General features: G+C 35.9%; 1 protein-coding gene across 1 annotated transcript; it reads left to right on the top strand.

The window, feature by feature from the left end:
• Positions 1–2,423: 2,423 nt before the first annotated feature.
• LOC143624047 (U-box domain-containing protein 4-like) lies at positions 2,424–5,507 on the top strand. The gene is made up of 4 exons (XM_077094798.1): positions 2,424–2,709; positions 3,188–3,292; positions 3,377–5,101; positions 5,176–5,507. Exons 1-4 carry the CDS (start codon positions 2,449–2,451, stop codon positions 5,233–5,235), a joined length of 2,151 nt encoding a protein of 716 aa, XP_076950913.1. The 5' UTR covers positions 2,424–2,448; the 3' UTR covers positions 5,236–5,507.
• The last annotated feature ends 7,042 nt before the right edge of the window (positions 5,508–12,549 follow it).

Here is a 12,549-nt window from a genome sequence, read left to right as displayed (position 1 = left end):
GTTAACTTTATCGCATTCATACATATAAGCAAATACATTATACTTACCTTATACGTAACACTACAACCTGACAGTACGTGCAATATCCGAAGATCGTTCACGTACTAACAAGCAATCATTCATACATTTCACATCATTCATATAAGGCATACACTTATCACTTAGGATAAGTGTATTAACAAACATATCGAGTATGCACACAGCCCCGAAAACATAACACAGAAGTGGGGCTAGAAACTCACCTGAATCCTGTTATGCTCTCCGTTAATCGTTATTCTCTTCTTGAGCTGTGCACGGCTAACTGTATAATATTTACATGTATCAATTAACTACTACTACTCATGTTGTATTTCTATCTTTATATAACCCACAACGAACGGGGGTTCGGGGGCAGCGCCCCTGGCAGCGGGGTCTAGGGGCGGCAGCCCCTAGCAGGGTCCAAGGGGCAGAGCCCCTGGCTGGGGTCGAGCTGCCAGGTCAGCTTGGAAAAATTTTATTTCCATTAACTGTCTTAACACATTTTTCATTAGGTTTTTAATTTACTTTTTAATTCGCTAACTCCAACGAACTTATCATTAAGCGAACTTAACAATAAGCGAACTTAACATTAAGCGAACTTACTGTAAGCGAACTTAGTGTTAAGCGAACTTAACATTAAGCGAAGTTAAGCATTCAACGAACTTACTCAGGCGAAGTTAATTAGTTAGGCGAACTTATCACCAGGCGAAGTTAAGCATTAGCGAACTTAGCCTTAGGCGAAGTTATCATGGGCGAACTTGGCCTTAGGCGAAGTTAACCTTACAGGCGAAGTTAAGCTTGCAGGCGAAGTTACCCAGCTGCCGTCTCTGTTCAATCTTAATCCCCCACAATCATATCTGTTTTAACGTGAAACTATTGGATTCGATATTTAACCAACTCGCGATAAATCCTATGGTCGTTTTTGGATATGGTTTGACCCGAAAACACGTAAAGTTTGGACCTTTAAGCTCGAAACGTTCAGTACTAGTTTAAGGGTTCATTTAATCGAGCCGTTTCCATTTTCGGGTTCATTACACTTATATTTACTATCAAGTTTACAACTTTATCTTTCGTTTATACTCGATCTATTCTAGGTTCAAATTTCAAGACTAAACGTGTATAAAAATGTAAACTTTAAAGGGTCAAGAACATACCTTTAGTGCTCGTTTGGATCTCGTTTAACTTGTTTATGCACTCTAGATCTCGTGTAATAAAGATCTAATACCAACTAACGTTTAATCTCTCACGGATCTTGCTCGTTTCTCTCTCTCGGCCGCCGGCCATATATGGTGGTGTGTGGTGTGTGTGTTTTTGAGTGTGTAGAGATTAGGGTGGATATAAATGAGGGTTTAGGGTTTTAGGTTGGTTTAAAAGGGTATTTATACCTCTTGAAGCCCATGGACCTAAAGCCCATTACCACTTAATCCACCTTAATTAATCTAAGTCCATGATCCGTTCCTTACTCGATATTAATTAATTAATAACGCGAAATCACTAAACGTAACTTTCTTTATTTAACATTATAATATTTAGGATGTTACAACTAACCGGATAATAGGTACTACTCGGATAATGTGGCTTGGGGGTTAAGGGGTGTGGGTCAACAACTTTTTTCCAACCAATTACAATCATCCACTCACATTTTTATATTAAAAATGTAAAATAATAATTATGTTGTTAGTTAAACAATTATGCATTTTTATAATAAATATAGTGAAAGCCATATGTATATGTGACCGTCTTATTTTCATTTTTTAGCTAAAGGACTACACAGTTTATATTTTATTGGATAGGAAAATGAGTTAATGTATCATTTTATAAAAAAGTAAAAGTAAGTTATTATTGAACTTAAACTTTTAATTTTACAAAAACAAATACCCAAAAGTTTCTTCAAAATGAGAATTGATGAAATTTTATACTTTAATAAACAGTCCATGGTTGTAAACGAGTTGAGCCTGTGTATGTTCAAGCTTGAGCTTGAAATTAAACAAGACAGCCCGGCTCAACTCCAGCTCAAGCTTGAAATGAAATGAGCCTAATAGCGAGCCTAGCCGAGCTTCAGGTCGTTTATAAAAATAAGCCCAGTTTAACTCTGGTAGTTTGAAAATAGCTATCGGCTACTAGTCAAAATTTCGGGTAGCATAAGAAGAAATAAATAATATAACAAGGATTGACTCACGAATTTCCACAAAACTAGTTTCTTCTGGCGACTTGTTCAAAACTAGTTACTCGCATTTATTATTATGGTGTTGTTGATTGTTGTTAGACTCGTTCAACATTCTCTTTACGCGTTTTCACTTAGAATTTTTATAACAAGAATGCTTGTTTCCAACATTAGTTAGCACCTTCACTTTTGTAGAGAGATTGATTATAAACCTCCTTCCAGTTAGGTATTGGATTATTATTATTATTATTATTATTACTGGTGTGATGGAGATATCTCTGCTTCTCAAAAACATATCTAGTTTCTTCAATCTACAATGCCATGAAAGCATACTTGTTCAAAAGTACTACCAAAAGACTGAAGCAATACTCAAGTTAATCAAGCCTCTACTCGAGTCCGTTGTTGTTGCAGCACAAGTAGCTTCGGATGAATCTGTTGAAAAAGAATTTGCAGGCTTGAATCAATCCGTTGATGAGCTCAGGAAGCTTCTAGAAGATTATCATCCATTGATGAGTCAAGTTTACTTTGTATGTCTTACCCTTTTATATATTTAATTTAAAATTCTAAACATATATTGATGCCATAGTTTATAGGGGTGGCAGTTGTAGACACGACCGAAACCCGACATAAAAAAAACAACTTTGGGTTGACTAGTAGACCCATTTAAAAACCGGGCCGGGTTCGGGTTGACCCGTTAACCTGTTTAAGTATTAAAAAAAGCTTTTATAATTATATTTTTATTTATGTTTTTTCCGTTTTCCATTTTTCTAGAAGATACTTTCCAATTCATTTTCAAGATTTTTAATATTTTTTAGAAAATATACTCATATTACTCGTTTACTCTACCGAATCTAAATTATATCGATGGGTCGTGCTCGGGTCGACCTGAATTTATGTGTGTGCGGGTTAGGGTCGAAATATTTTTAACAAAAATAATAATATGGATCGGGTTCACACTGCATAGTTTATAACTTTGCATGTTAATCACTTATCTGCATTGTGTAGGTTATGCAAGTTGAATCATTGATTGCAAAGGTTCGGGATCAAAGCTTACAACTCCTTGAGCTGCTGAAATCTTCTCCTAATGAATTCAGTTCATCATCACTTGAGGTATGCTAAAACATGACTGGCATTATGTCAACTATATCACTTTTATGTATTTTTTTTATATTAATAGCAATCGATCGATTGCAGCTTTATGTACAGAAAATTAAGCGTATGGGTTATGAAAAGGAATCGGCTATTCTGTCGAAAGCTATAAGGGATCAAGCCGAGGGGTCCGCACCTAGTGCAGACAACAGGTCAATAATTGTTGACTTTCTTAACTTAAGGTCAAATCAGGAGCTTCTTATCGAGGCGGTTGCACTCGAAAAGTTAAAGGAAAATGCTGAACAAGCTGAGAAAATGGGAGATTTAGAGTGTGTTGAGGAAATGCTTTCACTTGTGTCCCATATGAATGATAAGTTTATTGAAGTTAGACAGTCCCAAAACTGTAACCGTGTACCGATACCTCCCGATTTCTGTTGCCCTTTATCACTTAAACTAATGACAGACCCTGTTATTGTAGCTTCGGGTCAAACGTATGAGCGAGAGTATATTCGTAAATGGCTCGATCTTGGACTCACGGTTTGCCCTAAGACCATGCAAACTCTTGTCCACACTAATCTTATTCCTAACTACACCGTGAAGGCGTTAATTGCAAGTTGGTGTGAATCACATAATGTTAAGCTCCCAGACACTTTGAAGAGTTTGACTTTGACTTTGACTCAACCTACGTCACCCGGTAAAAGCACAACCACCCATCAGGAAGAAACCGCAACTTCTCTAGCGCATCACACCCATTCATCATCAGAAGATTCCCTACCCGAACCGGCCGAAACTGACTATGAGTCGGCCGAATCTGGAGACCACAGTCTGGAGTCAATAGACATTGGTGGGGTAAATGAAAAGTCAACACCGGATCCTCAGCCCGCAACTACCCAAAAAACACCACTGTTCTCGCCTCGGTTCGAACCCCGACCCAAAAACCCGCTATGGCGGAGGCCATCAGAACGGTACGGGCCGAGAATAATTTCCTCACCCGCTACCGAAACGAGGCCCGATCTAATCAAACTCGAAACCCAAGTTAAAAGGCTGGTTGATGACTTAACCGACACCTCTCTTGATGTACTAAGAAACAGCACAAGCCAACTCAGGTTACTTTCTAGACACAACATGGATAACCGAATCGTTATAGCAAACTGTGGGGCCATAAGTTTACTAACCGGTCTACTTCGCTCAACCGACCAAAAGGTCCAAGAAAACGCAGTCACCATCCTTTTAAACCTGTCAATAAATGATAACAACAAACTCGCAATCGCAAACGCGGGTGCAATCGAACCACTAATACACGTGCTCGAAACCGGGAGCTCAGAAGCTACAGAAAACTCAGCTGCAACTCTTTTCAGTCTCTCGGTTATTGAAGAAAACAAGATAAGAATCGGTCGGTCCGGAGCAGTTAAACCGTTAGTGGATTTATTAGCCAGCGGGTCTCCACGAGGGAAAAAAGACGCAGCCACGGCTTTATTTAACCTGTCACTATTTCATGAAAACAAGGCACGCATTGTCGAGGCAGGTGCGGTTAGACACCTTGTGGAGTTAATGGATCCAGCTGCAGGGATGGTTGACAAGGCGGTTTCGGTTTTGTCAAATCTTGCAACGATACCCGAGGGTCGGGCTGCTATCGGTGGGGAGAATGGGATACCGGGTTTGGTTGAGGTTGTTGAGTTAGGTTCGGCTAGAGGGAAGGAGAATGCAGCTGCAGCCTTATTACAGGTGTGCACCGACAATGGTCGGTTTTGTAAAATGGTGCTTCAGGAAGGTGCAGTCCCGCCATTAACCGCTTTGTCACAGTCGGGTACTGCTCGAGCGAAGGAGAAGGTGGGTAGATTGGTAATTTTGTAATTGTAATGCATGGGTGAGTTTATAATTTTGGTTTGTTGATTGTGTTGCAGGCTTCGTTATTGCTTAATTACTTTAGAAGTCAGCGGCATGGTAACAATGGGAGGGGATGAGGAGGAATGCTGCATTAGACATTTGTTGGTAAGAGTTATACATACAATTATACACATGTATAGGCATGTATAGATGGTAATTATCTATGGATATACATATAGAGCTAGTCAATAAAGAACCAATTTTTAGTAGAGAAGTGATAGCCTCATAAACATATGTAACTATAGCTTTAACAGTTATTCAATCTTTTGTTTTCTGATTCATTGAAGTAATGTTGTTGTTGCACACCATATTAATTTAACATAAACGCACTCACTATCGCTCACACAATCAAATGAACTAGTTTTATACCTGTCCGGTGGACAGGTAGTTTAGTGCTATAATGACATAAGTATCTTTTCTTGCATTCTAAACGAAAACAATATTTGTTTAATTGAATAAAAAAAATGTTTGAATACACAAAAAAAAGGAGGAAGAAGAAGAAGAAAAAGCCACAAACCATTGAAAAACAGTAAACATATTACAGTATGCATTCAGTTACTAAAGTTTTCAATACGCTGCACAAAGTTCCTAAATCAAACATGCCCATTTATTTGAGATTCGTATGAGAAAAAAATAGTGTATGCTAAAAAAACCGACAAAACAATCTAAATACTATGCAATGTCAAAAAGTATCATTTGGAAATATGAAACAGAATATCCAGCCATAAATGCAATATATACCATGTGAAGAAAATAAAACAGAGAGAACTGAGATGTGAAAATTTATGATATTGTATATGAAATTTGACATAAACAACATATTAAACAACTCAAAGAGGACATAAATAATGCCCATAAATCTCTTTTCCCTCAAATTATCATAATCCAATGCAGAATCTTTAAAATTGAATTCCTTGAAAAATCACTAATCAAGAACAATAATATAACGGGTGACATACACACAATAAATGAATCGATTGGATTGCCCTACAACAATACCTCCATTCTGCCCTTTTATATTTATGCCGTGTATACAAAATAAGTATCAAACAACACATGTTAGTATGTTACAAAGTTGAATTCATATTTCCACAGTTCAAGAAGATATATTTATGATCTGGTAACTCCATAATAATTAAAAAAAAAAACATAATAAGCGAGCAAGCATGTGGTTCAAACCTTGCAATTTTATGGAGCAACTTTCTCAATGACTAGAACATGACTATCCTACTTCTCTGCTACAGCCACCAATAATTTTCTAGTGAAGCTGTTAGATAACAAACAAAATACCAACTCTTAAGTCACATTATTTTTAAAGCTAGGATTGTATCAACTCTTGACTACTTGTGTTCAATGCTCACTGCAAAATGTAGACCTAGACAAGTACCTATGAACGTGCTTGTGACGAATAGATAAAAGAAGTTCCTATTCCGACCACAAAGCCTTGTTCGGTTGCACGGATTGCTTCTCGGGTCGAGTTGCTTCAAGTGTTTCCTATGCTTTGAGATGGTAAGACTAACGGGTAAAAACTCAAAAAGGGTCCAGGTAGATACGTGCTGATTTGTTAGTACGAGGCAAAATGGGCCATCTTCGGTTGACTTGAAAGAACTTTCTTTGATAAATAATTATAACTTTGGTTATGATTATTAATGTTGAATGTTTTAATTAAAGATAAGATGTAATTAAAAATAGATTTGAGCAACTTTCACTTGCCTGTAATTCTGTAAACACACCAACCGTTTAGTGAATCGTTCGCTTATTTAAAATAAATAATCGCTCATCTATGTTCGTTTACCTTCATGGACCGTTAATTTATACTATTAGCGAACGGACATAAACGAACACGAACATGATATTATAGGTATAGGTAGTTAAGATCTGAGTTGTTACTTCTTTTCCAGCACCATCTTTTATAGGTATAGGTCCAATCCAGTACCATATTGTAGAACATGTAATTAGAGGATATGCGCTTGTTAGTTAAAAACTACCAATAATACTCGAATCAAGATGACATCAAACTTACCAGCTTTCAGATTGTAAGCAAACAATTTTTCAGGGGGGATTAAAAAATATACCGAATCTTAAGTTTGAAGAACACATTCAGTAGAGAAGTCTATGACATTATAAGTTCCCATACGGATCATTCTGCATGCTCTAACATCATGTTGCTCTGTGTCACCATAGGACACTTCAACTCTGAATTTGGGCAGTATGCTGATGTCAGCCTCGACTGCCCGTTCTCCTGTGTTTTCGCATGGCATGGCGAGCAAAAACAATAGGCAACATTATAAACCATTTTCCAGCCTATTTATGAAAGATAACAAAGCTATTATATTGGTTCAAGACATACCAGAATAGACGTGGAGTGGTGTTATTATTGTAAGCAGTTAGCATCCAAATGAAGCCAATTGTCCACCACTAGTATAGGTTGCAACTATAACTTGCACAGATATGCTGGGTTGGTTGCCTTGTAGTCAGATTGGACTTTTAAAACCAACAAATCAACTAATGTCACAAGAAAGCACACATTGTTATGCAAAAGCACTTAAAAGTTTACAGCCAAAATGGAATTCATTCTCTCTCTCTGATAGAATCTAATCACATAGCATGATTCATTTTACTAATTTTATGCGTTCGTTGTAGAGCCTGCTTATCAAGCTGTGGGTTCCCATCATGGTCTAAATATAACTTAGCATTTTGTTTCATCCACAGTTAATGATGGTTGTATGTACATATGTAATACTAGTTTTTAGCCCACGTGTCACGCGGGTTAATTTTAGTTTTTTTTTTCTATATCATAGTGAATATATATTTTTCTTGTATGATGTGTTTAGGTATAAAACTTAGAGGTTTGGTGAATGAATAAAGTATGTTATGTTTACTATTAGAGTTAAAGTTTAATTTGTTTATTTTATTTACATTTGTATGGAGCTGTGTGATGTGAAACATATATGTTTTAATGAATCACCTCAAATGAGCTATCAAGGATCTATCAATTAATGCGGCCAAACAGTTTGTTGTTTGAGATTTTATTTTGGCCGTGATGGTGCATTGAGCTTTGATTCAAGTGATGGTTAGTCGACTATTTTGTTTTCTTGTCGTATGCGTTTTCATTTAATTTTGTGGAGAGTTACTTCTATTAAGTTTAGTTTGTGGTTTTCTAGTATGTTTGTATGAACTTGTTGTATTGGGTTTTTCTTGACACGACATCTATCTGGAAACGGATAAGACGAAAACGATTAAAGTTTAGGTCTTACAGTTCTTTGGATATATAGGCTTTTAGCGTTCGATCATATAACTTTAACCGTGCAAATGATCGAATACAAACACATAAATGAACATGATATTCTGTTATGTGTTTGTTCATTTAGAAAATGAATGTGTTCATGTTTGTTTATGTTGGGTCATTAAAGTTTAAATGAACGGTTTAAGAACGTAAACGAACAAACACAACTAAACACAGAGGAACAAACATAAACGGATATAATTTCCCGAACACGAATTCATAAAAGTAAACTGTAATGAGTACTTACATTTGCAAATTTAATAATACATTATTGCGTATTACATTTGAATACTTACATTTATTAATATTACGTTTACAACTTACAAACACATAGTATCCTAAATTATACAGAATCATTCCAGTCTTGATCGGAACAAGGTACTTAAAGAACAGCATATGAACGTGAGAAGACTCTCGTATCACATTATCATCCTTGAACGTGAGAAGACTCTCGCATCGCATTATGAACCGCTTTCTGGGTTTTCCCTCATCTCCATAGGAAACTGACACGTAGACCATGTTTATGTTCTTCAATCCTCTCATTATCACCTTCGTGCCATGAGTCATGATCAAAACCCGTTCTCTCTTAAGATCCATGACAGGGTTAACAAAAATCCAACTGTCTTTCACCGTATTGTGTATCGTAACGTTTGTTCTACATTGATTTTCGTTTTTAAAGCTTCAAAACTGATCAGAGTTTTCTTGCTTGTATCTTACCCTTTGGAATCTGGTTGCCGATTGCTGCCTTAAGTTAATGAATTACACATAAGATTCTCAACAAAGTAAATACTTGTTTTAAAAGAAGCAAGTTAAATATGTTTCAATGAATATTCACTTTATTCAAAACTATACTACAAAATGTAGATGACCATAATTTAAACAGCCAATAAACAGCAAAAGGTTCATTTTCTACCAACCAAGCTACCAATTTTAATAGAATGCAATTTTACAATTTCATAAACAACCCATATTACTTACAACTTAAACTGATCATAAAAAGGGCATACAGAATAAAACCCTATATACATGCCATGATAACCAATAAATCGTGCCAAAAAAAAACAAATCCATCACCTATAAAGAAAACTACATAATTATGATAAATATGTAAACAACATTAACAAAAAAAGAGTGTATAGCGAAGCTTGGGTTCTTCCTCAATAAAATGTAAGGCAAAACGAAACGTTGCAATTGCCATGCGAGTGTTGTTCTATATGATGAAGAAAAAAAATATGAAGAATACTTATGAAGACACTTGAAGGAATGCAGCTCGCTTGCTCCACCATGTGAGCATCAAGTTCTTCATGAACAAAGATTTATATTGCTGTAGCAGAAGCTTGAAAAGGTTTAAAAACGTTTTATGAATCTTGGCTATTCGTTCTCGTTGTGATCCTCGCTCCCCAAGTAGTAGCAAATATCCAACTCCGAAGCCACCTGGTATAAAAACAAAGAATTCATACTTGTTTACATTCACTAAGGTATACCAACATTAAGTAGATGTTAAAAACTTAACCCCAAAAATTAAAACAAATCTTTAAGGCTAAATACCAACCTTGTTTTTTCAAGATTTTAATCTATCATGCAATGTTAAATAAACACAATATTAGAATCGGTAGGGATAATAAAACTCTAAAGTGCGTTTTTATGATTTGCTAGATTTCAAGATAACACTCAATATAAGTACTTACCCCATAACCAAACTATTTTCACCTTGACCGGATCTGAACTAATGGGTCTTTTTATTGTAAGTAGTTCTAGTAGAACGGCTCCCACTCCGAAAGAGTATACATCAACAATTTCACTAACTTTTCCATACATAAAATACTTAGGAGCGAGGTATCCAAAAGTTCCAACTACATCACTATGTATCAGGAATGGTGACGTTGTGGGTCCCCATATCGCAAGCCCAAAATCCTATAGCTGCAAATAAGGTTTAAGAAATGAAACCATTGGTTAGGCAAGTTGAATAACATATTAAAACGGGTTTATAAATCGTTTTGTTATTTTTATTTTCATTAACGTCGTTCAAATTCCATAGGTGTCGCAATACATAACTCCTAAAAATATTATAATCATGTTCATAATCTTACCTGCAAAATCAAATGCAAGGAATTTGGGTTTCTGTGCTTATCAACTGAAATGGGCTTGACATCACTTAAAGTAGTAATCGGTTGAATCGATAACTGAACAAACAAAAAAATTCTGAAGTCGACCACGAACCACTCAAAATTGTTGGTTTTGTTTGTCTTATAAACATACTTTGATGTGATACAAAACAAATGTGCATGAATATGTTATTATGCTACCTTGTAATGAAGCAACCTTTTTTAACCAAGTCAGTCACTCTAGGTAATTTTAAGACGCACCAAAAATTTACCAGTTTTGACTCGGGATGCATTTTTATAATGACAACAACAAATTAAACCTGAAATGCCCCTGGAGCAACCGTAATCCCATGCAATGTGACTATATCAGTAAATGGATTATGGAACCACTATAAACATGAACAAATATCGATGTAAACTTTTTTTGACTTAAAATGTCCTCTTACACTGACAATTAACCTTTTAACTTTGATCCGTATTGAAATTTTGACCCATTTGCAATTTTTTTAATATTTTCCCTAAACTACCACTAATGCAAAATAAGTGTGCATATTGTAACTTTTACTTTCTGTGAGCTATCAAATTGACCTGTTTGCACTTTTTTTTAGAATTTTTCTAAACTACCACGGGATGCAAATTAAATCTGTAGTTTCGAACTTTTACCTTATGTGAGCTATTGACATTACCAAATCAACAACTTAAAGGGGAACTTCTTTGTTTGTATGCTTAGAAAGTATCCAATTTCTCTTAGAGCCACCAGTTACATCTAAATAATGGAGAATTTCTCATATTGTATAGATATGTATTACACCGGCCTCCATTTCACTAACAAACAACAACTAACTCGAATTCATCATCATTCATCACATATCGAAGCGTTAAGCTAATCTAAGGTGAGCAAATACAAAACCTACATAGCAATTAAATGAAATATAACACAAACACACGAGAATTTGTACATCTACACATATTATTCGCATCGGTGTACGAAAAACAAAGACCATGCAAGGACATCTGATAAAAAGCCTCACGGGCGGAGATTAAAATAAGCAACCCTAGATCAAACGAAACGCACACGGATCATAAGAATATTTTTTTAAAAAATCAGTTCGGATCGTTAAAAAACAGAGTATAATCAGTGATCGACGGGGTGACGGTTTGCAAGGGAGAGGTAATGGAAGCTCATGTTGTTAAGGTTTCTGGAGTGAGGAAGGGTTATTGGCATAACCCACCCGTTTGAGGTTTAGAGAGATCCGGATGCATAGACCTACGGATACCCACGAATATTAAGTATTGAATGAGATTCTGAAATCAAGCAATCCGGTGGCATTAGAGGAGGGTGGGGGAGCGACACGTAGGATTTCATGGTAGGCTTATTATGTCAACAACTACAAGATTCAAACTAAGTCACCCTGGCTAAAAGAAATCATGAACAACCACAAAAGATTATTTTTTAATCAAGCAGTAATATCTAATATCTGATACATCTGAACCTTTTTTTTCAAAACGCAAGAGCCCTTACCACCCTGGAATGAGGATTAACACTTGTCGGAATTTGAATTTTTTATTTTTTATTTTTCCAAAATGCAAGAACCTCTACCATCAAGGCACCCAACTAAGACTGGAATGTGGATTAATATTAGATGAAATGTTTTATCTCAAAGTGTCATTTTCATGGATTTATGGTGTATTAATCTTATGCATTTAAAAGTAAATAACCTTTGAATGTATGAAAGTCAATTAATTGAAAATGTAGGATGGGCTCTTGACTTGTCAGAAAGCTGGACCCCAACGGTTAGCCTCGATTGGTTACTTGTTTTTAGAATTGCCCTCTTGTCGTGTCCTATAATAAAATACTACAATGGCCATAAAAAAAATAGGTATGAGTGCAAGTGTTATCGGGTTGGTGGTCCAATAACAGTGAAAAAGTCTGTTAAACACTAAAATATTCTAGGTTCGAGTATTGGATAGTAAAAGAAAAGTATATTTAAAAAAAAAGG

Source organism: Bidens hawaiensis, unplaced genomic scaffold (assembly GCF_021521415.1).
Source record: "Bidens hawaiensis isolate Kalapana, Puna unplaced genomic scaffold, B.hawaiensis_p1.1 tig00003653_1, whole genome shotgun sequence".
NCBI classification, from domain to species: domain Eukaryota; kingdom Viridiplantae; phylum Streptophyta; class Magnoliopsida; order Asterales; family Asteraceae; genus Bidens; species Bidens hawaiensis.
The sequence above is the reverse complement of the archived record's forward strand: the minus strand, read 5'-3'. Positions and strand labels throughout refer to the sequence as shown.